This window comes from Lagenorhynchus albirostris, chromosome 19, assembly GCF_949774975.1.
Source record: "Lagenorhynchus albirostris chromosome 19, mLagAlb1.1, whole genome shotgun sequence".
Classification (NCBI taxonomy): Eukaryota; Metazoa; Chordata; class Mammalia; order Artiodactyla; family Delphinidae; genus Lagenorhynchus; species Lagenorhynchus albirostris.
In genome coordinates, this window is record NC_083113.1 from 13645297 (window position 1) to 13673275 (window position 27979).

Genomic DNA, 27979 nt, shown 5'->3' on the forward strand with positions numbered 1-27979 from the left:
GTGAAAGCTTCGCTCTCACTGTAGCCCCGTAACACCCCACCATCCCTGACCCGCAAGTTAACCGCTGTTCGCTGTTCTTACGTATCCTGCAAGAGCTTCCTCACCGTGAACGCAGACAAGCTCACTCAGATAGGACTCCGGTGCCCTGCTCCCCTTGTTTTTTCTTTTTACACAAAAGGTGGCATTGTACCCAAACTGTTCTGAACTTGCTTTTTATTTAATGTATGCTGGGGACTCTCTCTACTTCAGTATATATAGAGTTGCTGCTGCTGCATTTTTTTTTAACAGCTGCACGTCTGTGTCCCCAAGTTTGTTTAGCAGTTCTTTATTCATGGTGACTGGGGTTGCTTCAGCCTTTTGGGCTCATTAGAATAATGAGATAATTATAATTAGATAAGCAATAATTAGATAAGCAGTACCTTGTGCTTATCTTGTTCGACATACTTATAGTTAAATCTGTAAGATGAATTCTTAGATGCGGGATTGCTGGGTCACAGGGGAATATGCATTTGTAATTTTGAGAAATGCTTCTTTTAGGCCATGTCTAAGAGTGTCCTCACAGCCTTGTGTTTTCAAACGCTTGGATTTTTACCAAACGTTTGGTGAGTTTGAGTGTCCTTTCGTGTTCAGGGGCCATGTGAGTTTCCCTTTCTGAACTGTCTGTTCATATCCTTTGTCTGTTTTTCTTTTGGGTACTTGGTCTTTTGCTTATTCATTTCTGAAAGCTCTTTATAAGAGAGCTTAGATCTTTGTAATGAGTGGCAAATATTTTTCCCTCACTTTGTCCCTTTGGCTTCACTTTGAGAAATATTCCTTTAGCTTGTCTGTGGGGTGAGGATTCAGCTGATCCTCTGGAGAAACCTAAAACAGTGCCGTCCAAGAGGAGTCTCTGCCATGATAAAAATGTTCAACAGCTGTGGCGTCCAAGAGGGTAGCCACTACTCACATGTGCCTGTTGAGCATTTGAAATGTGAAATGTGGCTAATGAGACTGAAAATGGAATTTTGTATTTTATTTAATTATCTTAAATTTTTAAATAGCCCCGTATGGCTAGTGGACAGTGCATTTCTAGAGCATACACAAAACAGTATCATAAGACATATTACTGTAATCTATACTGTAATTGTCATTGCAAAGCTTCCCAAGATTAAAAATATACCTGCCCCACCATGGGGAACAGGGTGACCATCGCAGGCCCGCTGAGGTGTTACTCAGATGAAAACTGGGCACAGAAACATGGACTGCCAGTAAAAGCAAATTGAGACCGGCAGGTGCATAGGGTCTAGGTGTTGGGCTGAGTTTTGAGGGATGGGTAGAAGTTGGCCATGGAGATAGGAAGAAGAAGGTGGCTTCAGGAAAAGGGACCAGCATGTGAAAAGGCCTGGAGGCGAGGCAGCTTGTCATTCCAGGGACAAGAGGGTTAAGCATCACTAAAGAATCAAGGGCCAGGGGTCTTGGAAGAGGGGAAGTGGAGGCCTTGAAGCTGGCAAGCTCAGCTGGCGCCTGGACTCCAGATGGAGGTCCCCACAGGGCTTGGCAAGCAGTGAATCGATTGGGGTTTGTCACAGGGTTGCTAAAAGATTCAGGGGGATGATAAACAGGAAGCCCTTGACTCAGCAGTACCTGGCACACACTTCGCAAGCCTGGAGAAGGAGCAGTGGGGAGCTGGCAAAACGTTTTAGTAGGCGAGAGACCTGCTGCAGTTTCCATTATAGGAAGATACCATGCTCTTTGGCGTGGGGAAGAATCCCTTTACTAAGACTGTGCGGGAAGTGTGAAGCTGTGCCCCCAGCTTCCTCCTTCTCTTCGTACCTGCCACTGCCACTAGAAAGAAATCTGATAGGGTTGCTCTGAGACCAAACCCCAGATTGCTGACCTTAACCCCAGGGAAGGTGTGAGCCAGAAACCCAGAAGAGGGAGGCTGCCCTGCTCGTGGCTGTCCTCACTGCCCTGCGCAGGCCTGAGCCTGGGGAGGGGTGGGGGCGGGGTGAGGACCGACAGGGGCCACGCTGGTGACCGGTGGCTGCCTGGATGCTGCAGCGGCCTGCTCACTTCCTCCCCCAGTCGGCTCTCCCCGGGGCACCTAGAGCGATTCCCCTACTCCCTGCCCCAACTTGTTGTTTCAGGTGGACAGAACAGTTGAAAGAACAGTATCGTAAATGAGCAGCTAGATACCCTGCACCTAGGTTCAGCAATTCAGCATCTGCCATGTTTGCCTCATCTGGCTGTGTTGCTTTTTTTTTTTTTGTGGTACGCGGGCCTCTCACTGTTGTGGCCTCTCCCGTTGCGGAGCACAGGCTCCGGAATCGCAGGCTCAGCGGCCATGGCTCATGGGCCCAGCCGCTCTGCGGCATGTGGGATCCTCCCGGACCGGGGCACGAACCCGTGTCCCCTGCATCGGCAGATGGACTCTCAACCACTGCGCCACCTAGGAAGCCCCCCTGGCTGTGTTTTATGCTGTATCTTGAACTTCTGTTCGTACTTTGTGACACGTTTCTCCTTAATACATCAGCAGGCATCTCCTAAGAATAAGGACTTTCTTCTACAGAATCCTGGTGCCCTTATCATGCCTGAGATGATCATTGATAATATGTATTTACTAACGTGCCGTAGTTGAATTTCCCCAGTTGTCCTCAAAATGTTGTTTTTCAGACCAAGATTTGAAAAACCAAGGTACATGTTGTCTCTGGCCTATTTTAATCTAGTTCAGCCTTTGTCTTTCTTCCCTGACTATGACATTAATTTTTTTTTTCGACAGGCCAGACTAGTTGTCTTGTAGGATGTCGCATACCCTGGATGTGTCTTATTTTTGCTTTTTGGCACTGTTTTCTTTGTTCCTCCGTGCCTGTATTTCCTGTAAACCAGAAATAAGGTCTGAAGCAAGGTTGGCAAACTATTGCCTGGCCTCCTTTTTTTTTTTTTTTTAAATTAATTAATTTATTTTTGGCTGCATTGGGTCTTTGTTGCTGCGCGCGGGCTTCCTCCACAAGAGTAGTGGGGGCTACTCTTCGTTGCGGTGTGCTGGCTTCTCATTGCTGTGGCTTCTCTTGTTGTGGAGCATGGGCTCTAGGCGCACGGGCTTCAGTAGTTGTGGCACGTGGGCTCAGGAGTTGTGGCTTGCAGGCTTTAGAGCACAGGCTCAGTAGCTGTGGCACACGGGCTTAGTTGCTCCACGGCATGTGGGATCTTCCCGGACTAGGGCTCGAACCCATGTCCCCTGCATTGGCAGGCAGATTCTTAACCACTGTGCCACCAGGGAAGTCCCTAGCCTCCTATTTTTATAAATAAAGTTTTATTGGAACATAACACACCCGTTTATTTACCAATTATCTATGACTGCTTTTGCTGTCCTGTGGCAGAATTGAGTAGTGACCAAGCTGTGACAGGGACTGTGTGATCTGCAAGGCCTAAAATATTTATTATTTGGCCCTTTCCAGGAGAAGTTTGCAGACCCTTGGTCTTGGCAGGTACACATTAGTGTGATCTTTTTAATGTAAATCTTATATTGTAATTTCTCTGTTTAGGACTCTTAGTGGCTTTTAGTTCCACTTGGAGTAAACTCCGAAGTTGATGCTCTACTCTACAAAGTCCTACGTGATCTGGACTCCTCTCCAGAATCATTTCCTACCACCAGTTCCCTCAACTTCAGCCACCCTGGTCTCCATGGTGTTGCTTAAACATGCCAAGCACACTTCCTACCTCAGGACCTTCGCACTTGCTGTTTCCTTTGCTTAGAATCCTCTTTCCTCAGATATCATTACAGTTCTCTTTCTAACTTTGTGAGGTCTCTGCTCAAATGCCACCTTCTCAGAGTGTCCTGCTCTGCCTTCCATGACTGTTACCTTTACCCTGCTTTATATTTCTTCATAGCACCTACCCTACCTGGTGTGACATTTTCTTTTTTTCTTCTTGTTTTTTCGGCCATGCAGTACAGCTTGCGGGATCCTAGTTCCCCAACCAGGGATCGAGCCCGTGCCCTGCAGGGGCCTGCAGTAGAAGCGCAGAGTCCTAACCATTGGACCACCAGGGAATTCCTGACATTTCCTATTTATTTATTTGTGCCGGGAATGTAACTAGGTGTTCAGTAAATGTTTGTTGAATGAATAAAAGAATAATTAGAACGAATGCTCTGTTGAGCCAGACCTTACTCTAAGGTCTTTACATGTATTAACTCATTTATCCTCACAACATTTCTAGGAGGGAGTTCCTCACCTGCTAAAGAGGCATAATGATGGTGAAGCTGAGGCACAGAGAGTTACAGAGTAAAAGAAAGAAGATTTGAAGGGCCTGGGTTTCCCCTACCAGGCAGGGCTGGACCTGGGTCAGCCAAGTCAGCCCATCTGAGAGTGTCTGAACAGAGGGAGACCCCAGATGCCCTCCAGCTGTGAACACCCCTCTGGTTCAGAGGAGGGCCCTCGTTAGGGAGAGAGGTCCCCATCTGCCATTAGACCAGCAGTCAGCTGTTATTTCTGAGGCTGTGACGAGGACAGGCCTGTGCACTAAGGACAGCTCGGCCACCTCCAGTTCACCGAGCTTCCCTCCAGGGTGCAGTTCGTTCTGCTCAGCAGGGTAGCCCAGGGCTGGGGCCCAGGGTCTGGAGTCAGACCAGCCACCATGCCACTTTCACAGTGGGGCTCAGTTCCCCGGCTGTCGTGAGGGACAAGGAGGACATGGATGTGGACGCGCCTGGCTTGGGCGCACCATGGAATCGCACTTGTTGGCGCCTTTTTTCTCCTCCGTCTCCTGTGCCACTGGCTCCTTTTGCCTCGGTACTACCATAGCCCCTCTCGCTTCCTGTCTCGACTCCCAGTCCGTACCCCACACGGCAGCTGCCTACTTAAAGCCGAAATCAGATCCTGTCACCCCCCTGATAAACCCTTCCAGGACTTCCTGTGATGTTAAGGATCAAGACATAAATCCCTCCCACAGTGGCTGGTGGAGCCGGGTGTGGCCTGCCCTCCTTCCTACCCTCATCCCTTCCATTCCTCTCTCTCTGTTGGCTCCACACATGCTGGCACCTGCTGTGCCTTCCACAGACACCCCAGGCTCCCTCCTCGGGCCCTTGGCCACGCTGGTCACTCTGCCTGTATTCTTTTCCCTCTTGGCACTTCGAAGGCCTACCTCCTTCCCTCCGTTTCATTTATTTCCCAGCTAAGTCCCTGTTCTTGGCACTGGGGATGTCCCACGTTCCAGGGGTGTCTTCCAGATCCCGGCTTACGTGCCACCTCCTCAGAGCGGCCTTCCCTGACCACCCTCTGAGAAGGGGCTTCCTCTCCAGCCCCTGCCTTTGAGCCATGACATACTTGTCTTCTCCCTTAGGCCTGGAGCTCCAGTGGGGCTTGTTCCCTGCTGCACCGTCAGCACCCAGAACAAGGCCTGGCACGTAGAAGACACTCGGGAGGGATTTGCAGGCTGGCTGGGTGAATTCTCTGTGCCTGGCACTGTCCTGAGCGCTTTGTATCGTGTGCGCCCTCACACGACCCTCTGGTCCCCGCTCCACGTGTCAGCCCACTGAGGCCCCGGAAGGTCAAGTGGCCTGCCCGGTGTTGCCTCCGGGAAGGGGCAGGACTCCCGACAGGCGGCTTTTCCTTCGCCCGCTTCTGGGCTCCTCGGCACGGTGGCCCTTATTCCCTGAGCCTTCCCGCGAGTTTGCCCTGCTTGCTCCTCCAGGGCCTGGTGGGCCTGGTCTGGGAGGAAGCTGCAGCTCATCGGGGCGGGCAGCGTGACCTCCGCAGGTGAGTCCATCTCCACGCGCCTCAGTTTTCTCATCAGAAGCACGGCCCCTCCCCCTCCAGCCCTCTTGAGGAGCACGGAATGCGGTGGTGTGCGTTATTTTTCTCTGCGTGTCCCTCGGGGCAGGAGGCTCTTTCCCCTGGGGGCTCTCCTCTCAGGGTTGGAAGGCACGTCAGCCCCGGCCCTGGGGAGGAGCTCCCCTCTGCCCCAGACACCATGTTGCAAACCCTTGGGGAGTATCCTGGACGGAGGCCCGTGCTTTCTCTCTGCAATTCTGAGTGCTGCAACCTTGCCACCTCGGTCCAGTTGGAACAGGATCGGGGGCTTGTCGGGCAGCGGGAGAGTTACCCCCGACCAGCCTCCTGCATCTCCGTGGGTTCCGGCTCCAGATGGGTTGGGTCCAGGTCTCACCAGTGTCTTTAGCCCCGTCCTTGAGTCAAGCACTTTCTCTGGGTGCAGGCTTTGCACACAGCAGCTCACTAGCGTCTCAGTGCCCCCAGTGTACCAAGGAGGGGGCGAGCTGGGAGCCCTGCGCTTGCCCAGGTGGCAGAGTTGCTGTTTGAGCCCCAGCTCTGCTGCCCAGAGAGGCCCCACAGAGCTGCCTCCCGTGCTCCCTCCTGTGGTGTGGAAGCTCCAATCTCTTGTTCATTCAGGCTCCTGTTGATGGACTGCGTTCTCCCTTACAAACAAGATGATAGCACACTACATATCTTGGTCTGCAAGTTGCTTTTTTCATGTGACAGTCCCTCGAGATCTGTATATGTGAGGTATATACGTATTTTTTTCTTTTTAGTGTATTCAGCACGTCTTAGGAGATCGGTGATTTTTTTTTTTTTTTCAGTCCACAGTCATATACCCAAAGTCAACATTTTAAAATTTCTAAGAGGACAGTTATGATCGGATAAAGCCTATCACGGGATATGCTCCCCCTACCCCTATTTTTTTGAAAAACAGGAATATTAACGTAGGGATAGGGATTTGTACTGTTATTTGTTCCAAAGAGGACATGGGTAAAACGCGTTGAGAAATGCCAACCTGAGGCAGTGGGTCAAGGAGGGAAGAGGCTCGCGCTGCTCTGCCTGGGTGTGTGCTGGGCTTGGGGCCACTGGGGGTTTGGGTTGCCAGTCACTCCCCAGATGCTTACCGAGTACCCGCCGGGGTGCTGGCTCCCACCATGTATGAACAGACCAAATCCGTGGCCTCGTGCGGGGGTGCGGACATATGTGGCTTACGGGGCCCTCAGGCTCTGCTCAGGCTTGGGGAGGGCTGGTGGGCCAGCACCTGATATTGGTGCTCATGGTACACACGCATCTGTCTTAGGAAGCGTGATCTCATGTGAGGGAGGCCACTTGGGCAGGCAGAGCTTCTGGGCGTGAGCTGGGACCCGTCGGCTGGGCGGCTGCTTTGCTCAGCGAGGCACGGAGCTCAGCCAGAACTGTTCCCGTGGCTTTTATAGACCTAAGCAAAATCCATGGGGGGTCAACAAGTATTGGGCTCAGCCACCTAAAGTTGTGTGGTGGGTCCCAGATGGTGGGGAGGTGTGGACAGTTTAGTATCGTTCAGCTTCGTATTCTTTTCTTTTTGGTGTGTGGTCTTTTTGCTCCTAGATGCATTTTCCCTCTCTACAGAAAGAACTTTTGCAAGTATCAAAAGATAATTCTTTCCCAGCAAGTTCTAAATCATGAGTGACAGACTAGTGTATTGTTCTTAAACCCGTCTGCCTTCTGCTGGGACCTGCTTCCGTGTCCACCACCTTCTCTCCCCGGTCCCTGCCCCACCAGGATGGTCCCTGACCTGTCCTCCCAGCAGACAGGCACCTCCAAGGAGTCATGTCGGTCACCTCTTGCTTTGTAAGATCTGCAGCTTTTTTGGCTAATGAATGCCTCCTTCTGCTCTTGATTCTCTTTTGCAGAACACTGGTCACTTGCACACGTGAGCTTGTCATTCGTTCTGAGGGGCTCAGAGGAGCACTGTCTCTCATTCAGGGTTCAGGGTGGCGGCTTATTTTTAGGGGGCTGTGAAGAAAGGCAATCTCCCCTCTAGTCACGTAATTGCTGCCTGACTTCAAGTGGCCCTCAGGTCAGGCCCCTTCTGGGACACAGATGGTCTCTGTCCTTATCCAGCTATTGCCCTCTCCCACCCATCACAGCCAGAGGGTCTGTCAAATTTCAGTCTGGTCCCTCCAGCTCCACTAGGTCAGACACATCTCAACAAAATGCCCGAAGGTGTTTGGCCATTTGCTCGTCCATCGTGGGGCATATGGGGCTCGGCCTTTCCTGCCCCGAGGCACAGGCGCCCCAGGACTCTTAGCTCCCTGGATGTGTCCCCATACAGGGAGGAGTGGATGCAGGCCATCCAGATGGTTGCCAACAGCCTCAAGCAGCGGGGCCCAGGTGAGGATCCCATGGACTACAAGTGTGGCTCCCCCAGCGACTCTTCTGCAGCCGAGGAGATGGAAGTGGCAGTTAGCAAGGCGCGGGCCAAGGTGGTAAGTGCTGGGAAGGCCGGTGGCCAGCGGTTGGGGCCTGCCAGTCTGTGAGCACCCCTCTCCCTCTCAACCCTGGCCCTGCCGCCCTTGATTTCCATACCGAGGGCACGGGCCCAGCCAGGACACTTAATGACTGCCCTGTAGACTGGGTGATTTCAGGTTGTAGATGCCCCGGTGCTGCTCTGGGCCCACAGGGTGAGGGGCAGCCTTATCCCCGGGGGTTGTGAAGACCCGTCTACCCCCACGTCAGAACCCTAGGCTCAGCCTCCCAGGGCCCCGTCCCTGGGAGAGCCGAATGGTGGGAGAGCCTTGGTCTGAAGGCCACTTCAGAACAAACAGTTGCTGCCCGGAGCCTCCCTTCCTGCTCCTGCCTGAGCATTTTGGCAACAGTGTCCTTTGATTTTTCTCTTTTCTTTGTTAAAATTTCTTCCCATGGGCCACGTGCCAAACACTGACTATCCGACTCTCTCCCCATCCCGGGCAGACCATGAATGACTTCGACTATCTCAAGCTCCTGGGCAAGGGCACCTTTGGCAAAGTCATCCTGGTGCGGGAGAAGGCCAGTGGCCGCTACTACGCCATGAAGATCTTGCGGAAGGAGGTTATCATTGCTAAGGTGGGCCCTCCCAGGGCTGCTGCGGGCTGGCCGCTGTGGGGGACACAGTTCGGAGCCTGACGGAGGTCAGGAGCACGCACTGGGCGGGCCACTTCCCGGGTCTGCTGCTGTGTCCCCCAACCCGTGAGTCCTCAGAGAAGGAGAGCCTGAGGCCCAGAGAGTGGGGCCCTGCCTGCTGAGTCCCCCACCCTCTGGGCACCAGGAAGGAAGGTGGGGGGAGTGTGGCTGGGGCCTCACCCAGCAGGTGCTGTCAGGCCTGAAGGAAGCCCCTGTGGCGGCAGAGGGCCTATGGGGAGGCCACAAGGGTGGGGCCTGGCTCAGGGTGTCTCAGGAGGAGGCTGGGCCAGGAATGGAGTTCTATTCCTTTTTTTCCTTATTTAAAGTTTTTTAAATAGGAAATTCCTAATGTACATAAAATTTTTTAAAGAAAAATAAATATAATGGACTCCCATTTAGCAGTCATCAGCGTCAACATTAACTAACGTTTGGCCAGTCTTGTTTCATTACCTCTGCCCTGCTCGTCTGTTGTTCTGGAGTACTCTAAGGCACGTCCTAGACGTCACAGATCTTCAGCCATACCTACTTAGATGTGTCTTTGACAGATGATGATTTTAAAGACTATAATCACGGTACTGTGATCATATCCAACAGAATTAACGATCCCTGGTGTCATCGGTCCACGGCAGGGTTTCTCAGCCTCAGCACTGACATTTGGACCAGACCATTCTCTGCTGTGGGGCAGTCTTGTGCACTGTGGGACATGTAGCAGCACCCCTGGCCTCTACCAGGGCACCCCTCCACCCCCGAGTTGTGATAGTCAAAAATGTTCTTGGACATTACTACCGATGTTATTACATTATCCCCTGGAGACAGACTTGCCCCTTGGAGAGCCAGTGTCTGGGCACTGCAGCTCTCTGGGCTACTGCCATGCACTCAGATACCAAACTCAAGCCCATGTTAGAGTCCTGGGAGGGGAGGGCCTGTGACGCTGCGCTGGGCCCGCCCCCTGAGTTTCTGATTCATGGGTCCGAGGAGGGGGCCCAATAATTTGCATTTTTCCAAGTTCCCAGGCGGCGCTGATGCTGCCAGTGTGGGGACCACACGTGGAGAACCACTGCTCACAGCCTAGCGTCCTGATTAGATCCAGGTCCTTCAAGAACATTTATAGGTGGTGATTCCTGTGGCCTGTGGCATCACCTTAGGGGTCTCAAAATGTCTGCTCGGCCCCCCCCCCCTCAAGGATGTCAGAATTGGTCCGTGGATTCAGGTGGTGACAGCCTGATCCTCCCTTGTGAAGTCACCATCAGCTTCTCACCTTATGGTTTTGAGAGCGAGCCATGGAGTGTGCTTGCCTGGGTGTGGTATTTCATCAGGGCTCGTGAATGGTAGCATTCTGCTCCTGCCGTTCTGTCTGTGTATTGACTAGGAATGGAATTGGATATCACCGAGATGTTGCTCTCCCATCTCTCAAGTTGGGCGGGGGGCGGTGTGTGTGGCTGACGTGGTGGGACCCTCCAGCCCCTCACCCAGCCTCTGTCTGCAGGATGAAGTCGCCCACACGGTCACCGAGAGCCGGGTCCTCCAGAACACCAGGCACCCGTTCCTCACTGTGAGTAGCACTCTTGTCCCAGGCAGGGCCTCGCCTGCCTGTGGGGCCTCCAGGCCGGCCCCCTAGGACAGAGCTCAGGGGAAGAGCCTGACCCCTGCCACTGTGAAGAACAAACTTGGTGTTGGCCGGATGGCTGGGGCACGGTGTTGTGGGCTCTCCGGGCAGCCTGAACCAAGACACCAGGGGTGGCAGCTTCTTCGTAGATGGTGCCTTTGGCCGATTGATGATACCAGGTTATAAGATGGCCCCAGGAGAGCATGGCTGCTGTCTTTATGGGTTAGAGGCACTTTGTCCGGCTGGTCGGAGTGGGAACGTTATTTTTTTATGTTTTGAGAGGTAATCCTAGGAGCAGATGTATTATTATTGTGCTGCCTATCAGCTTAGGCTGAGCAGACAAGACACCTCTGTGGCTACAGTCTCCATCAAGGCCAGCAGCCATCAGTTGAATGGACCAGGTTGAAGATGGCTTACGGGTTGTTCTCTAGCTCACTTGCTGGCCAGGAGTCCTACTGAGCCAAAGCACTTGTTCAGATGAAATCTTACCAGGTTCTTCAGCGTGGAAGACAGGGAGCAGTAGAGTTGTTGTGAGCAGGGGGTCACCTAGGGGTTCTCCTAGGAACTCTCTGTAGGGCTCCTTAGAACGCAGTCTGAGAACTACTTGTTTGTTGGCAGATCGCTTGTCCAGCCTGCTTTGGGGGTTGGCTCCCACTGCCAACTCCCAGCCAGCAAACCGCGTGTGTGTGGATGTGGGTGTGTGTGTAGGTTGACCCATTTGACTGTAACATGGGAGGAGGAGAGATGTGAAACAGCTCTGGTTGCTCAGAACATAGTTTCTCCCCTGGCTGTGCCTCTTGGAGGCCTAGTTGAAGGCAGAATACAGGATCGTTGAGCACAGTAACCCTTTCCCTGCTGTCAGGGCGTGAGCTCACTCATACGCCACAAAAGGTGAAGCTGAGACCTGAAACCTGGCCGCCTGATTCCCACGGCCTGAGCCAGGCCGGGGGGTGTATGTGCAGAACCAGCAGCGCCCCTGCCTCCCAGGGCCGAGCGGAGAGCCCTCCTTTTTCCCACCTCCTATCCCGGCCGCCTTCCTTCCCCACAGGCGCTGAAGTACGCCTTCCAGACCCACGACCGCCTGTGCTTCGTGATGGAGTACGCCAACGGTGGCGAGGTGAGCTGCGCTGCCCCCTGGCTGCCTTTCCGGGTGTGGGGGGCAGAGGGAGACTTGCTGGGTGTCATCTTGTTCCATCCGCCCCCCTCCCCTTGAGGCAGGCATCACCATTTCTGTCGTGCAGGAGGGAAAACAGGCTCAGAGCAGTTAAGTGACTTGTCCAAGTTCCCACAGCTAGTGAGTTGGTAGGCAGGATGCAAACTGAGGTCCAGAAAGCTGTGCGGAGGGCTGTGTGGGTGGTTGGCAAACAGCGCTACAAGGACGTTCTTAAAGGTGCGGAGAAAGCGTCTGCGGGTCAGGATCCCCCGTTCCTCTGCTGTCAGTGCGGCCTCCTGATGCGAGCGCTCAGCCACTTGCTGTCGCTCACCGTCACCCGCTCCTCGCCCCTCACACCCTTCTCTCCATGCAGGTGTCACTCACTGGCTTCATCTCTCCCATTTGGTCTCACAGCTTGTCACTTGCTCCTGAGTAGTGGTCCTCTGCTTGCTGGCTGTCGCTCCTCGTTCGCCTGCCCCCTCCTGCCACCCCCCTCACTCTCCACTCAGCGCCTGGTGTCTATCCTTTGCTCTTTATCCCTTGCTCCTTTTTTCTTTCTCTTTTCTTTTTTTTGGCTCACGTGAGTTCTTCTCTACTCACCGCCCCTCACTTGGGCTTTCTTGCCGTCACTTGCCGGTTCGTGGGGCAGGTGTCACCTCATCAGTGGGCTGGGTGCCGGGGCCGCACACGGTCCCCTCCTCCCCTCCTCTGGGCCGGGGTCTCACCTCCCCTGCCTCCTCTGCTGGCAGCTGTTCTTCCACCTGTCCCGGGAACGCGTCTTCACGGAGGAGCGGGCCCGCTTTTATGGTGCGGAGATCGTCTCAGCCCTGGAGTACCTGCACTCGCGGGACGTGGTGTACCGTGACATCAAGGTGAGCGTGCCGTCGCCTCCTGGCTGGGCAGGCCGTGCACAGGCCTTCTGCCCGTCTGCTGAGCTTCCCCTTCCATGGAGGGTCTGTCTGTCTTGTCCTTCTCAGAGCTGAGCCTCCCACCCAGGCCCAAGGTGGGTGGTTCCACAGCAGGTGGCCCTGCGTGGGGCCCTTCCAGGCTTCCTGCTGTGCAGCCAGAGGGTGTCAGTTGGTCCAAGCGCTTTAGGAGATGGCCCGGCTGAGCCCACCAACGCCAGACACACGTGTCCCCTGTGAGACAGTCATTCTGCCCTAGGAGCATGCGCGGGAACAGGTGCCTGTGTCTGTCTCAATGTGGACGCACAAGCTCCTGGCGGCACTGTGTACACTGACCCCAAACTGGAAGCAACCCAAGTGTCCGTTGTCGGAAAGTGGGTGAAAGACATGAAGGTGTATCCACACAGTGGAAGTCTGCACAGCAGTTCAAGAGGACCAACTACAGCCACACACGATAGCCTGGGCGGGTCTCACGGGCTGAGGCTGAGGGGAAAGCCAGGACAGATGAGGGGAGTCTGCGTCGTTTACAGTGTGTATATATAGAGGTGGAAAAAATGTTAAAAAGCAGAGAAGGAAAGTTCTTTCTGTGTTGGAGGAGGTGGTGGCTAATAACAGGGAAGGGGCACATGGGGCTCCTAAGGGGTGGTGGTCTTTATTGACCTGGTGGAGGTTACACAGAGGCCCACTAAAGTGCCCATTTGTGTTAAGTTTAGGAAAAAAGAGGAGAAAGAAGGGGACAGTGTTCCTTACGTCCAAGGTGTGACAGCCGCAGCCCGCAGTGGGGGAAGCAGTTTGGGCAGGACCTGGCTCCTGTCTCTCCCTGCCCCGCTTTTTACCAGCTCCCTGGGGGCAGGGGGCGCTGGGGAGGTGTCGGGTCTGGCCTCCCCCTGAGCCTCGGAGGGCCTAACCCTCTGCTGGGGTGTGACCTCTGGTCCCCCCTGGAGCCACTACCCCAGGCCACAGCCTCCTCCAGGGAAGGGCAGGGGTGTGTGGGGTTTCAGGGGTGGCAGGAAACCCTGAGGTACGTTGTGTCCCTGACTCACTGGCTTTTCCTACAGCTGGAAAACCTCATGCTGGACAAAGATGGCCACATCAAGATCACTGACTTCGGCCTGTGCAAAGAGGGCGTCAGTGACGGGGCCACCATGAAAACCTTCTGTGGGACCCCTGAATACCTGGCGCCCGAGGTGTCTGGGGCTGGAGGGCCCAGGGGCGTGTGAGGCCAAGGGAGGAGGGGGCCCTCAGCCCTGTGTGTTTCCCCCGCCCAGACCCTCTGAGGGCAGGGCTCCAATTCCTTAGGTGGCCCTCCCAGCCCTGGGCAGGGCCGTGTCCCCCTCGGGCCCCTCTCAGTGCCTTGGCCCCGGGGGATGTGTGCCTGGCCCCTCATCGCCCCCCCTTGCTCAGGTGCTGGAGGACAACGACTACGGCCGGGCGGTGGACTGGTGGGGGCTGGGCGTGGTCATGTACGAGATGATGTGCGGCCGCCTGCCCTTCTACAACCAGGACCACGAGCGCCTCTTCGAGCTCATCCTCATGGAGGAGATCCGCTTCCCGCGCACGCTCAGCCCTGAGGCCAAGTCCCTGCTTGCTGGGCTGCTTAAGAAGGACCCCAAGCAGAGGTGAGGGCTGGCGTCTGCCCTGCCCAGCCCAGTGTCACCTGCTGCCACTTCCCTCGGCCTGGAGGGGGCAGCGCCCACAGGTGCACTCGCCCGTGGGGTGCTTGATGTGTGTTGATCGTCCCCACAGCGGGCACTTAGGGAGCACTCCCTTGCCTAGGCCTGTGCTTTGCCCTCTGGCCTCCCTGCCTTGTTTCATGGTGACACTGAGGAACAGGGTGGCCCTGTACCCAGCCTAGGGTGGCAGAACCAGGATGTGAAGCGGCCGTCTGCCAAGCCCACCCTCTCAGCTCGCAGGATGTGACCCTGGGCACAGGAGCTCCCTCCCTGAGCCTCAGATTCCTCCTCTGTGAGGTGGTGGTCTGTGGCGGGACAGAATCATTAAAGGTTGTTCAGGGCCTGCACCGAAAGCCCGTCTCCCAGGCCCTGGCTGCCCCGGGAGGCGGGTGCTGATGGCCGTCTCTGCCCAGGCTCGGCGGGGGGCCCAGTGATGCCACGGAGGTCATGGAGCACAGGTTCTTCCTCAGTATCAACTGGCAGGACGTGGTGCAGAAGAAGGTGAGCCCACTGCCTGCCTGCTCCCTGCGGGAGCCCGGCCGCTCCTGGGGGACCTTGGCTGGGGCCTCCGCTTCTCAGGGACCTGAGCCTGGACTCGTCTCCTCCACAGCTCCTGCCACCCTTCAAACCTCAGGTCACATCTGAGGTTGACACAAGGTACTTTGACGACGAGTTCACCGCCCAGTCCATCACAATCACACCCCCGGACCGCTGTGAGTATCTGAGGCCCCCTCTCCCCGTGGGCCTGGCTGGGCGGTGGAGGGGTGGGGTCTGCTCTTGGCCCAGTTCTCCAGGAGGAAGCTCACAGGTCCCCCTCCGTGTCTGGGCATTTTACCCTGCAGTATGTTCGCCAGGGCTTTCGCCGTTGGCCCACCGGTGGACCTGGTGAGGGTCACCAGGAGCCACTGGCTGCAGCACTCGGGGGAGAGGTCTGGGCAGGAGACACTTGAGGAGTCATCAGTGCCCATAGTTGTCTCCCAAGTTGCTCAGGTCTTTGGGGCTGGATGGGTTCAGTGATTCTGTAGCTGTTTGAGTTCTTACTCTCACCTGCCCGGTGCTGGAGACACAGCCGTGACGAGACAGCCCTGGGTCCTGCCCTCAGGGCGCTCAGAGTCCACGTGGGGTGACAGCCCAGAGTGATCAGGCCTGTGGTATTAGAAGTACAGGGTCTGGAGAAGCTCAGAGGAAATGCCTGACTTGGCCTGTGAGTCATGGAGGGCTTCCTGGAGAAGGAGACATGGCAGCTGAGACTTGCTCTTGGCAGAAGGAGTGGCATACGGGACTCCCAGAAATGGGAGCATTGCAGAGGTCAGAATAGATGGGGGATGGGCGAGGGCATCAGGGCCAGAGCAGGAGGATATCGGGGGCCACTGGAGGAGTACGGATGTGTTGCACGGGGAGCCATGGAAGGGTCTTGGGCAGAGGAGGGAAGGGTTGCATCAGGGCTTTAGCAAGTACCCCCGCCTCGGCTGCATGTGGAGGGGAGGATTGCTGGGGGTAGGAGTGGCGCCCAGGGCAGGGGCTGGGCCATAGAAGTCTGGGCTGGACCCCGGTGTGGCCTGGGGCAGAGGAGCTGGGGGGAGCTCGGGAGGCTGAGTGAGCAGGCGGTGGGGCCTGTGGGCCAGGGCTCTGGCCCGGGGTGGAGCTGTGGCTGAGAGGAAGCCCCTGAGCCTCGGTCCGGTGGTCCCCGTTCTCGTTCTTGGGGATAGCGCGCCAGCTGGGGGTTGCACTGTGGTCTGGCTGCAGCCCTTCCTGGGGCTGGGTGGGGTGCCCGGGCCCCCTGCAGACCGCTTCTCCCCAATCCACCTCCACCGACCCCCGCAGATGACAGCCTGGGCTTACTCGAACTGGACCAGCGGACCCACTTCCCCCAGTTCTCCTATTCGGCCAGCATCCGAGAGTGAGCAGAGTGAGCTGCCTGCCGCCGCTGCCACTGCCACAGGACACGCGCGGCTGCCGTCACCACCGGGTTGGGGGGGGGCTTTTTTTTTAAACTTTTTATTTTGCCTTCTTTGTTTGTGTCCCCATCCCTCACCTTCTGACCCCCATTTCCAGTTTTTTCTTCAGCCCTCTGCCAAACTCACCTCAGTGGTCCTAGTGGCCCTGCCTACAGGATCCTATCCTGCCCTCACCTTTGTGCCCAGACCAGGATTTGGGAGACTCTCCACTGCCTGCCCCAGGACCAGGCCTTTGGGCGGTTGGAGAGATGCCGGTTTTCAATCAACATAAAGCCCCAGTGAGGGGCGAAGCATGGAGCCGTGGGGCCCACCTGAATTTCTGGCTGGGGCACCCATGGGCAGCCCTGCCTCTGGGTTGCTGCTTCTGTCAGAGGCTGCCTTGTGGTGGGCCACCCGGTGGACAGCGCCCTGGTGCTGCCTTCCCTGCCCTGTCGTTAGGCGCGGAGTGGCCTGGCGTGGGGCAATCCAGCCTCCTTCTCCCATGGGGGCGGAAAAGCAATAATGTCCAGGGATCGGGGGTGCGGGAGTAGGCGAGGGCCTTTGGAAGCCGCATGCAGGATTGGGGGTTCAGGACTCCCTCGTGAGGAGGGGGCCTGCTCTACCCCGTGGGGAACCGGGAGGGGGCCCAGGGGATGGGCGCTGCCTCCTGGCCCTGTCTTCCCCCATCCCCTAAGCTGCTCTTCTGACCCTGGGGATGAGGCAGGAGGAGCATCTGGGGGCTGGCTTCCCCACCCACCAGCCCTGTTCCTTACCTCCTGCTGGAGCCCGGGCCTGGCCCCGCCCCTTCTGAGGATGGGGGCCGGGATCTCCCCCTTCTCTCTGCCTGGGGCGGAGGGGCGCCAGCCTCGGCTGTTACACATCTCGCACCGAGACAGTATTGGGCCCGGTGGACTTGGGTCGAAGAGTGGGTGGGGCTGGGTGTCTGGTACGAACCGAGGTAGGGGCTTCTGAGAAGGGAGGCTCCGGGCCACCTCACTCCTTCCCCCTCTCCGGGCCCCGCGTTCTGCAGCCTTAAGGTGAACGTGTCAGTGCTGTGGGCACTCAACGTGCGTGCCTCAGGCTGTGTGTGTCTGTGGGCGTGCCTGTGCATCTGGGATGCAGATGCACGTGGGGTGTGTGTGTGTGCATGTGTGTTGGGTATGTGTGTGCGAGGGCAAGCAAGTCCCGGCCTCGAGTGTGCGTGCTGTGTGTGGGCTCGGGCCCCGCCCCTGGCTCAAGCATTTCAACCCGAGGGGGAGGGGTGCTAGCCTAGCAGGGGAGCCACACCTGAGGTCCACTTGTTGCCCTGTCCCCCCTGCCCCGTTCCCCCCAGCATCTCTGGGGTTTGGGATTTAGTTTCTGTGGTTTTGATCACCTCAGCCCACCTTCTGTAGGTAGGTCACAGAGAGACATTCTGGGGTGGGGTGGGGGGTTGGTTTGGGTGGGTGGGTTCTGACTTTTCCTGTCTGTGTGTGTATGTCCTTAACCTGACAGTTCTCCCTCCTCCCACCGGCCTGTCCGCATCCCTCGTGTTTGTACGGTACAAGCAATAAAGACACTCATTTCAGCCTGGGGCCCAACCCCTGGGCCTTTCCTTGCTTCCGGAGTCTGGCCCCGGGCAGCAGCTGCCTGCGGCTCCCGTCCTTCTGGCCCCAGGGCCTGGGAGCCACGAGGAGGGGGGGAGGTGTGCACAAGCTCAGGGTGGAGGGTGGGGGCCGCTGGGCAGAAGCTGCCCAAGAGTTTGGGGAAGGCGCCTGGGCGGGGGGTACAGAGGACAGAGACCATTGCAGTCCCTCCGAAGCTGCTTGGGAAAAAAGAGGTGGGGTGGAGAGATGGGGGTGGAAGGGGTGCGTGGTGTCGCTGGGCCCTGGAGTGGGTGTGGGAGGGAGAGGACTCATTTCCTGTGGCCCTTGAGCCCTGGAAGGGGGCACTGCCTGCTCACCCCATCTTACCTGTGGCCCCCAATTCTGATACACAGCCCTTGGTGGATCAATGGGATGTGTGGTGGCGGTCGGCTGGGAGCACCTCAGGTTGGGTTACAGGCTTCACAGCTCTGGGACCCCTCTGGCACCTGTCCCTTTAATCCTGGAGTCACCATGCTTGAGTCACTCCTCTCAGACCCCAGGGCCAGGGCTGCCCCTGCGGAGCCCCCAGGTGAATTTAACGTCAGATTTTGCCGGAAGGTGTAGGCCTTCACACACACGGAGGCTTTGAGATTGTAAATGGGGGTAGAGGAAAAGTCAGATGCTACAACCAAGACTCAAGGAATTTTTTTTGTTTTCTAACTTCATATGGACTTTATTATGAATTGAGTTACAAAAGTATGTCCTGGTGGTCATATGATAAACGTCAGAGAGGCTTATGAAGAGACGCCTTTTAAAAGCAACTATACTCCAATAAAAATTAATTGCAAAGAAAAGCCTTTTACTCTTCCCTCTTGTCCAGCCCCTGGAGGTGACAGGTGCTAGATTTTCTTGTCACACCACACTGTCACTCAGACCTTCGTGTGGGTCCACCCCCGTATCTACCTCAGCCAGTTAGTGGTTGTCTTAACAGTCCACGGAGGCCTCCCACGGGTTCCTCAGCTGCTGCCCTCAGTTGAATGTATATCTGTAGCTGTAGTGGTGCTTCTTTTTTCGGTAGGAGAACTCTTCCCAAATAGGGAGTTTTAGAGGGGAGTGTTTTAATAAATTTTACCAATTAGGAAAATTAAATTTTGACTAGATCTGTCTTTTGTCATGTGCATTTAGACAGTTTCACAAGTTTTGTGAAAGGAGGAGGAAACTCAAAACCGCCCCCAGGCCCTGAGTGGGTCATTCTGGTCCTCATGTTACCCCTGTGCCGGTGGACACAGTGCCGTGAAAGGCTGTCCCTCTGTCTGCATAACTCTTTCTTCCCAGCTGAGGTCGTCAAGCTGCTGGGCTCTATACTGCTGCATCTTCCCCCTCCCCCCGCCCCCGCCAGCATACGTACATCAGTAGGCTGGCTGGGTCATTGGTAGGAATGAGATCCTCCTCTCTGAGCCACCCTTCTGCATTTGGGGGGCTCCTCGTGGACACTTGTCATGCCTCCAGCCGCTTCACGAGCTTTCTCTGCTTTCTCGGCTTGGATGTGCCTCAACTGACTCAGCTGCCCCCTGTCGACAAGAATTCACTTGGCTCCCAGTTTGTTTGCTGCCACCAGCAGTGCTGTAATAAACCTTTGACAGTGTAACAATCCATCTTACCGCGCTTGTGCTTTTTAAGTTTTTGTGGCCTGCATTCTAGAGTTGCTGTATTTTAATACATGCCAGATAGCTTTCCCCCGAAGTGTAGCGATTCACATATTTTTAACTTTAATTTTGAGATAATTGCAGACTCGTTGAAAACTTTGAAACTTTAAAAATAGTACCACAGTGATTCTAGGACTGGAGCAGAAAATGTACAAGATGAACCCGAACATCTTGTGTCCGAAAATAAGGACCTACTAGAACCAAACCATACCCTCACTGACGGGGCGTTGAAGGGACACAGGAGCCAATGGGAAAGAGACCCCAGTGGCCACAGCTGAAAGCAATTTGAGCGACAATAAATAGCATAGTATTGGGTTATACCCAAGGGGTAAAATAAATGAGTCTGTGCTGATATAAATGACAAATGGTGAGAACAGACATATCTGTACAGAATTCCAGATAATACCTGTAAATAGTCTGCCTTCAAAGAGGGGAAACATGGCCCCCGCTCCTTTGGTATGGACTGCAAAGTGACTTGCTTCCAAAGAGTACAGTATGGAAAGGGGGGAGGCAACTGTTTAGTGGATAAAGTGGAGCTGCATCAGGCAGGTGGTCAAGGTCAACGTCAAGTGGTGAATCATGTCGGCAATGTGTACCTCCTATGGGAGGCGATTAGATGATACTTTACCTCTGGGGTCTTCCTGAAACATACACTCTCAGTCTAATAAAGAGAAAACACGCATCAGGAAAATTCCAGCTGAGGGATGTTCTGCACAAGACCCAACCACTGGTTCTCAGAACTGTCAAGGTTATTGAAAACAAAGGAGAACCTGAGAAGCTGTCACAGCGGAGAGAAGTCTTAGGAAGCATGAAGACTAAATGTAACGTGGTGTCCTGAATGGGGTCTTGGGACAGAGAAGACATTAGGTAAAAAGTCAGGAAATGTGAATAGTGCGTGGACTTGAATAATACTATGTCCCTATTGGTTTATTAAATTGTGACAAGACCACACTAAAATGTTAATAGGGGAAACTGGGTCTGGGTATATGGGGACTCTGTCCTCTCTTTGCAACTTTCCATAAATCTCCAAAATTAATTTTTAAAAAGTACGAAAAATTTTCATCTACCCTTCACGCAGGTTCTCCGTGATATGCTACACTGATTTTATACCCCCGCCCCGATATTTATGTATCTGTCCCCAAACAAGACCATTCTCTTACATAATCACGGTCCAATTATCAAGGTCAGGAAATTGACATTGATACAATGCTTTTCTCTTGGACCTTGATCAGATTTTACTGATAGTCACATTAATGTCCCCAAATACAAAAGAAAAGTCCTGGCTAATGACTCAGTCCAGGCTCACACGTTACATTCAGTTGTCTGGTTTGAAGCTTACAGGGCAGTTATTTTGCAGAATGCTCCTCAGAGTTTGTTGCCTGATGTTTCCTTGTGGTTATATGTAAGCTGTTTTTGAAAGGAATTCCCCCAAATGAGATGCCCCTCTCAGTGCATCCTATCAGGAGGCACATGAGGTGATCTGTCCTATTCCTGGTGATGACTTTGATTCCTTGGTTAAGGTGGCGTCTGTCAGATTTCTCCTCTGTAAAGTTACTACTTTCCCTTTGTAGTTATTTCGTACAGGCATATCTCATTTTATTGTGTTTTGCTTTATTGCACTTGGCAGATACGGCATGTTTTACAAATTGAAGGTTTGTGGCAACCCTGTATTGTCAGATGATGGTCAGCGTGTTTTTTGTTTTTCTTTTGTTGTTTTGTGTGTGTGTGATTTTTTTCAATAAAGCATTTTAAAATGAAGGTATGCACATTGTTTCTTTAGACATAATACAATTGCACACTTAATAGACTACAGTATAGTGTACACAACTTGTATGTGCACTGGGAAACCAAAAAAATGTGTGTGACTCGCTTTATTGTGATATTTGCTTTACTGGGGTGGTCTGGAACCAAACCTGCACTGTCTCTGAGGTCTGCCTGTACTGTGTAGAGATACTCTGAGCATATAAATATCCAGGTTCTCATCAGGGGTTCAGGCAAAGGGAACAGCAAGTGCAAAGGCCCTGAGGCAGGCAGGTGTCTGATGTGTTTGGGGAACATAAAGAAGACAGGGTATTTCGGAAAGACTGAGGAATGGGGAGAGTAGAAGGAAATGAGTTTAGAGAGGTAATGTGCCCAAAGGACCTTGTGCTGAAGGTAAGGAGTTTGTTTTATTTTAAGTATGACAGAAGGCCAGTGGTCCGGGATCTCACACTCTTCTCTCTGCTCACTTTTCCAGCCTCACTGCCCTCTCAATGCCTGAAAATAGCAAGCTCTCCTACCTCAGGGCCTTTGCTCCTGCTGTTCACTCCACCTGGGATATTCTCCCCTCTCTGTGTTTCTGGCTCCTCCTCTTACAGGTTTCAGTTTCAACATCACCTCCTCAAAGAGGCCCTTCCAGATCATTTAAAAATTACATTCCGGGCTTCCCTGGTGGCGCAGTGGTTGAGAGTCCGCCTGCCGATGCAGGGGACGCGGGTTCGTGCCCCGGTCCGGGAAGATCCCACATGCCGCGGAGCGGCTGGGCCCGTGAGCCATGGCCACTGAGCCTGCGCGTCTGGAGCCTGTGCTCCGCAATGGGAGAGGCCACAACAGTGAGAGGCCCGCGTACCGCAAAAAAATATATAATAATAATAATAAATTTAAAAAAATAAAAATTACATCCAGCCTGTTCATTCATTCATTCAACAAACGTTTGAGTACCGACTATGTGCTAAGCCCTGTTCTAGGCACTGAGAATACAGCAATGAAAAACAAACAAAAAACTAGATAAGCCCTGCCCTCATGGGGTTCACATTCTAGTCAGGAGGGAGACAATAAATAAAGCAGTAAGTGCTAAGAAGAGAATAAGTGCATCGAAAGAATGGGAACAGGAAATGCTTAGGATGGCACTTTTTATGGAGAAGGTAACATCTGAGTAAACACTTTACAGGAAATGAAGGATCTCTGACAGAAGAGGTTCCACGCAGAGGGAATAGCCAGTGCAAAGGCCCTGAGGTAGGACTGTGCCTGGTGTGGGTGAGGATGAGCCAGGAGGCCAGTGTGGTGGGAGAGGAATGAGTGAGGGGGATAGGAGATGAGCTCAAAGGTGTGTTTGGGATGGGAAGCTAATATAGGGCCACTTGGACTTTCAACTTGAGGGATATGGGAGCCACATGTTCTGAAGAGAGGCAGAGTGTGATCTGACTTATTAGGTGTCACAGGGTCATTTCCAACTGCATGTGGGTAGCAGACTATAGAGGATGGGTACAGGGAGAGCAGTAAAGAGGCCAGTGCACTAGTCCAGACCGATCGCCGGTCTTGTGCCGGTCACCTCCACAGTAGGCTGTGTGGGCTTGGTAAAGGCAGCGACCACAGGTGGTTTGCTCATCCCTGAATACCCACTACAGGGGACAGAGGCCCTCTATTAATATTTGTTATGTGATTTTATAGCTCCCATGCCTTGAGCTTTAACTGTATTAACCCCTGTGCTGGACACTTAAACCATCTTACAAATTCCTCAGGATAACTCTGTCGGCTAAGTTTTCAAATCCTTACTTTATAGCTCAGGAGTGAGGCTCAGAGGGCCTGCGTCAGTCATATAGTAAGTAGCAGGAAGAGGATTTGATCCAGCTGTCTCACCTAGAAGGTTTGGAGGGTGCAGAGCCAGCCCGCGTAGCATTCGCCATTGCCTGTGCGCCTGCCCAGGTGAGGCGTGCTCAGCGCGCATGCGCCCAGGCGCATTTAAAGCGCCCACCGCGGGTCCTCAGCTCCAGCGGGAAGAGGCGGGAGTTCGGCTTGGCTCTTGACTCCAGCCTGAAGGATGCTGGTGAGATACAGGAGCCAGGTTCCCACCTCCTGGCTTGGGCCTTTCTCCAGGCCCTGACCCCACCCCCTCTCCCTTGCAGAGTCCAACTGCCCACCTCGATCCCGAGCCTCGGAGCACCCCAGTCCCCGACGGCGTCCCCGCGGGCAGGAGGGCCTCCCCAGGATGCCCGGAGAGGCCCCCTGGGCCGTGCGCGCCGCCGGGGCTGGAGGAGGCTCTGAGCGCGCTGGGGCTGGAGGGAGAACGTGAGTACGCCGGGGATATCTTCGCCGAAGTCATGGTGAGTGGGACCGGGGCGGGACACTCGTGGACCAACGGGCTTTGGGCAACTCTGGCGCCGCCCACATCCCTGGAGGGCAGCAGAGGCTGTCGGGTTAGAGGAAGCCGAAGCTGACTCGCTCGCCCAACGCCCACTCAGCAAGCATTCCCTAACTCCCACCTCGCCAGCCTCTCACCTCGCTTCCCACCGACTTTGCAGCTTTTACACCACTGCCACCCACAACTTGGCTTTTCTCTCGCACTGTTACCTGTGTGGTTTCCACTGCCGGGAATGCCCTTTCCCATCTTCCCCAGGCTGTCTGCAGCCCCTCCTTTGGTATTGCATAACCTCTCGTACTTGTCCCTCACATTTACTCACTTACCAACTATTTAGCGAGTTATAACAAATGTTTCTGAGCATGTTCTAGGCACTGGGGATGCTGCGATGGACAACATGAGATAGTCTGTCCTCACTGTGCGGAGACAAACAAATGCGGGTGATAATTTCAGAAGGGCCACAAAAACCAAACACAGGCCACGGTGGTCCACAGTTAACTGTCTGAGACAGGCACTGCCAGAAGAAATACTGAAGGGATGTGTTTATTTAACAAACATCTTGTGAGCATCTCTCCTGGATCAGGGTCTCTGTTAGGAACCAAGACACAGCTGTGATCTGAACAGAAATCCCTGCCCTCGTGGTGCCAGCAGTCTAGTGGGGCAAAAAGACAAAACATTCAAGGAAACACAGGGTATCTCCAGACTGAAATACTATGAAGAAAATAAAGCAATGAGATAGAGATGATGGGGTGCAAGGAAAAGTATAGAAAAAGTCAGGGAAATTTTAGCTGAGACTGGAATGACCGAGAAGTCAGCAATGCAAGGAGTGGGGAATGACCATTTCAGCTGGAGGGAATGGCCGGTACATAAGTGCAAAGGTCCTGAGGTACGAATGAGCTTGGCATAGTCTAGGGCCAAAAGAATGCTGGAGTAGGAGTGTGGGTTGTGAGGGGAGAGAGGGAAGAGGTGATGTTGGAGCAGGGCCTGAGAGAGTCTGAGAGCAATTGGGATTTTCTCCTAAGGGTACTGAAAGCCAAGGACGGGTTTTAAGCAGGGGAGTTCCTTGGTCAGATTTATACTTTAGAAAGACCCTCTGGGTGCTCTGAGGAGGATGGGTTGAGGTTTGGTGACTAAGATTGGAGTCTGGGAACCCGGGAGGAGATGCTCAGGAAGTCCTGTGGCCATGGGGGCTAGACTGGAGAGATGGAAAGTGAGGCGTCCAGGGTTCTAGATGGGGACACGGAAGAGCATATTCGGAGGGGACGTCGGAGGCCAGTTTGTGTGTGGCACTCGGGACATCCAACTGGTGCGAGGAGATTGCTGCACCCAGGGCTGGAGCCCGGGAGAGAAGCCGAGGCACAGGTGAGGAGAGTGAGGCCGTTCCTGCCCGACCCCAGGTGTGCCGCGCGCTGCCCCGGAGGGCGCTGCCCCGCACCGTGACCCCGGAGATGCGCGCGCTAGTGGTGGACTGGCTAGTGCAGGTTCACGTACGTAATGGGGAGGGAGAAAGGGCTGGGCCTGCGTAGCATCCTAGAACCGTGGTGATTACCTGCGCCTCTCCCCAGGAGTACCTGGGCCTGGCGGGGGACACGCTGTACCTGGCCGTGCACCTGCTCGATTCCTACCTAGGCGCGGGCCGAGTGCGCCTACACCGCCTGCAGCTGCTGGGCGTGGCCTGCCTGTTCGTGGCTTGCAAAATGGAAGAGTGCGTGCTTCCAGAGGTACTCCCGGGGCGGGGCTTGGGAGGGTGGAGCCCTTCCTCGCCGCATCACAGATTAAATGCCTACTGTGTGCCAAGCGAGCACTTTACCTACTCTTGGAATCCCAGCATGTCTGCCTGTGGTAGAGGCTACCAGTGTGTCCCTTTAACAGAGGAAGAGACTGAGGCCCAGAGAGAGGAAGACATTTGCCCAAAGGCAAGCATTTGGGACTTGAACTCAGTCTTGAATAGTTAGAGTAGTTATAGTCCTTCTTTTTTTTTTTTTGCGGTACGCGGGCCTCTCACTGTTGTGGTCTCTCCCGTTGCGGAGCACAGGCTCCGGACGCGCAGGCTCAACAGCCATGGCTCACGGGCCCAGCCGCTCCGCGGCATGTGGGATCCTCCCGGACCGGGGCACGAAGCCGTGTCCCCCGCATCGGCAGGCGGACTGTCAACCACTGCGCCACCAGGGAAGCCCCTATAGTCCTTCTTGAGTAGTTATAGTTAACATGCATAAACTCAGTGCCGTATCAGAACTGCCTGGTGAAGTAGGGAGTAACATCTCCGTTTTATGGATGAAGAAACTGAATCTCAGAGAGCTTCAGTGGATGTCCATGTCACACAGAGAGTAAATGGTAAGGTTTGAGCTCGGGAACCAAGTCTATCTGACTCTGAAGCCTCTGCTTCCCACGATTTCCAGACAACAAATCAATGGCCCCATTTTACAGACCAGGAAACTGAGGTCCAGCACAGGGACTGAACCGATCCCAGGAGCTCAAGGGCAGGGAGTAACGAGCCGGGGTTCAAGATTCCTCCACCTCTTTCCCCCCAATTCCCAGCCCGCCTCCCTCTGCCTCCTGGGCGACGGCTCCTTCTCGCGGAACGAGCTTCTGTGCGCGGAGCGCCGCATCCTGAGCCGCTTGGATTTCCGGCTGCACCACCCGGGCCCGCTACTTTGCCTCGGGCTACTTGCTGCGCTGGCCCGGAGCGGCCCCCAGGTGCGCGGGGCAGGGGCGTGACCTGCGCGGCTAGGGGCGTGGCCTGCACGGGAAGGGGCGTGACTTGATTGCTCCCCGCCACAATGGCAGGTGTTGCTGCTTGCCACTTACTTCCTGGAGCTGTCTCTGCTGGAGGCCGAGGCAGCAGGATGGGAGCCGGGTCGCCGTGCCGCTGCAGCACTGAGCCTGGCACACCGGGTGCTCCACGGGGCGGGTTCCGGGCCCGAGCCGGCGCTTTACAGGTATGGCCGCGGCGGAGGTTCTCTGTGGCTTCAGGGCCTACCTTCTTGGTCGCCGTCTTTCCCGTCTCAGAGAATGTGAGACAATTAGGTGTGTGTGCGGGGGGCTGGGGGCTGGGGTGGGGCTAGACTTGTTTGCTGGGTGCGAGAGAGAATGGGGTGTCTGCCTCGTCTGGGGGGTCCCATTTGCTTTTCTCTGGGGGTGTCTGAGAGACTGGGGTGTTTGTTCAGATGTGGGGGCCCTTAACCTTGCCCCAGGGTGAAAAATAGGATCTCCTCAGGCCCAGAAGATGCTCTAGCTGCGTTCCAGGGTTGAGAACGAGAGGTCTGCCAGCCTCGAGTCCCTTAGCTCCCTTCCTGGCCACGAATTGGTGTCCCTTTAGCTGCTGGAGTCCCTCATCTCCTTGTTAACCACGCCACCGCGGGGCAGGGTGAATCATCTTTTCCTCCAGCCCGTGCCCTAGGGTAGAGCTGGATGTCTGTCTGCCCATCCTCAGCCCCAGTCCTTCCCTCTCCGCGGGTCCTGGCTCTCCCATAGCCGCGCTCTGAGAGAAAAATAGGGGGTCCGCCCCTCGTCAGCGCCCTCCAGTCACTCTAGATGATGGACCGCGTGTCCGACCTCGAGAGAACTCCTGAGAAGTCCTCGGGGACCCAAGTCAGCTTGTCTTCTCAGCCTCGAGCCCCAAGCTCCGAGGACAGGTCGTCTCCTATTCCCCGCTACCCCTGCCTCATCTCTGTTTTTCCGTCTCTCCGCCGCAGCCGGGCGGAGCTGGGCCCGGTCGAGCCGTGCATGGTCCGCGCCGCGCTCCGAGGCCCTGCGCCCGGCCTCGCCGCCATCTTCCTCAAGTACGCGCGGCCCCAACGCCAGGGCACCAGCCTCGTCGCTGCCCGCCTGCTCCGCCACCCCCCGGCCGGGCCTCCCTGAGCTCCGAGACCCCAGCAAAAAAAGACTCTCTTTGTGCGTCTGTCTCCCCCTTCAATAAAAGAGTTTTTTATTCCGAGCGCTCTCTATCCTCAGTGGTCGAATTCTGGCCCCTCTGTCGCTTTTGATTGGTCACTTTCCGGGCTTCTCACCCATCTGATTGGATGTTCTCACCAAGTCCCTTAATGGCTGCTGGGAGACGCGATGAGGATTCTGGACTCCGCCGCCAGGGGGCAGTGGCGGGCTTCCTCAAGCACCGCTGAGCGGGACAAAACGGGGATCCCTAACGCAAACGCTTGCGGGAGTTAGGGATGCTGAGAGGAAAATCGCAATGCAAGCGAAGGAAACTCGGTCTTCGGGTTGGGGAGAAGCTAGGAGCAATGGCGACTGTGAGAAACTGAGAATGCCTGTCCTAGTCATGAGGAATGCTAGCTACCTTGATGTTGCCAGATTTTCAGATTTTGTTCACGAAGGAAGCTGAAAATCTGTGATTCCATAAATATCTCTGCTCTTCTAATGCTGGCAACTAATTCAATATTTTTAACGGTTGCACAAATCTAACACA

At 54.9% G+C, this 27979-nt stretch overlaps 2 protein-coding genes across 3 annotated transcripts in view; both read left to right on the forward strand.

Moving 5' to 3' along the window:
* Positions 1-19388, forward strand: part of AKT2 (AKT serine/threonine kinase 2) — a 50067-nt gene extending 30679 nt beyond the window's left edge. For both annotated transcript variants that reach the window (XM_060132188.1, XM_060132189.1), the window contains exons 5-14: positions 8072-8221; positions 8706-8837; positions 10381-10446; positions 11549-11617; positions 12403-12525; positions 13617-13745; positions 13963-14177; positions 14645-14732; positions 14842-14944; positions 16056-19388. In XM_060132188.1, the coding sequence (XP_059988171.1) occupies positions 8072-8221; positions 8706-8837; positions 10381-10446; positions 11549-11617; positions 12403-12525; positions 13617-13745; positions 13963-14177; positions 14645-14732; positions 14842-14944; positions 16056-16135 (1155 nt within the window). In that variant the 3' untranslated portion in view covers positions 16136-19388. The remainder of the gene's footprint in view (positions 1-8071; positions 8222-8705; positions 8838-10380; positions 10447-11548; positions 11618-12402; positions 12526-13616; positions 13746-13962; positions 14178-14644; positions 14733-14841; positions 14945-16055) is intronic.
* Positions 19389-21566: 2178 nt separating this feature from the next.
* Positions 21567-27493, forward strand: CCNP (cyclin P). The gene is made up of 8 exons (XM_060132068.1): positions 21567-21593; positions 23124-23244; positions 23295-23521; positions 24954-25043; positions 25122-25277; positions 26095-26253; positions 26344-26495; positions 27252-27493. Exons 1-8 carry the CDS (start codon positions 21567-21569, stop codon positions 27415-27417), a joined length of 1098 nt encoding a protein of 365 aa, XP_059988051.1. The 3' UTR covers positions 27418-27493.
* The last annotated feature ends 486 nt before the right edge of the window (positions 27494-27979 follow it).

Coding starts and splice junctions, on each gene's coding strand:
- CCNP (XM_060132068.1), top strand. CDS start 21,567: ATGTGCCCAAAGGACCTTGTGCTGAAG. Junction 23,522..24,953: donor ATATCTTCGCCGAAGTCATG/GTGAGTGGGACC, acceptor GCCCGACCCCAG/GTGTGCCGCGCGCTGCCCCG. Junction 26,254..26,343: donor TGGCCCGGAGCGGCCCCCAG/GTGCGCGGGGCA, acceptor CCACAATGGCAG/GTGTTGCTGCTTGCCACTTA.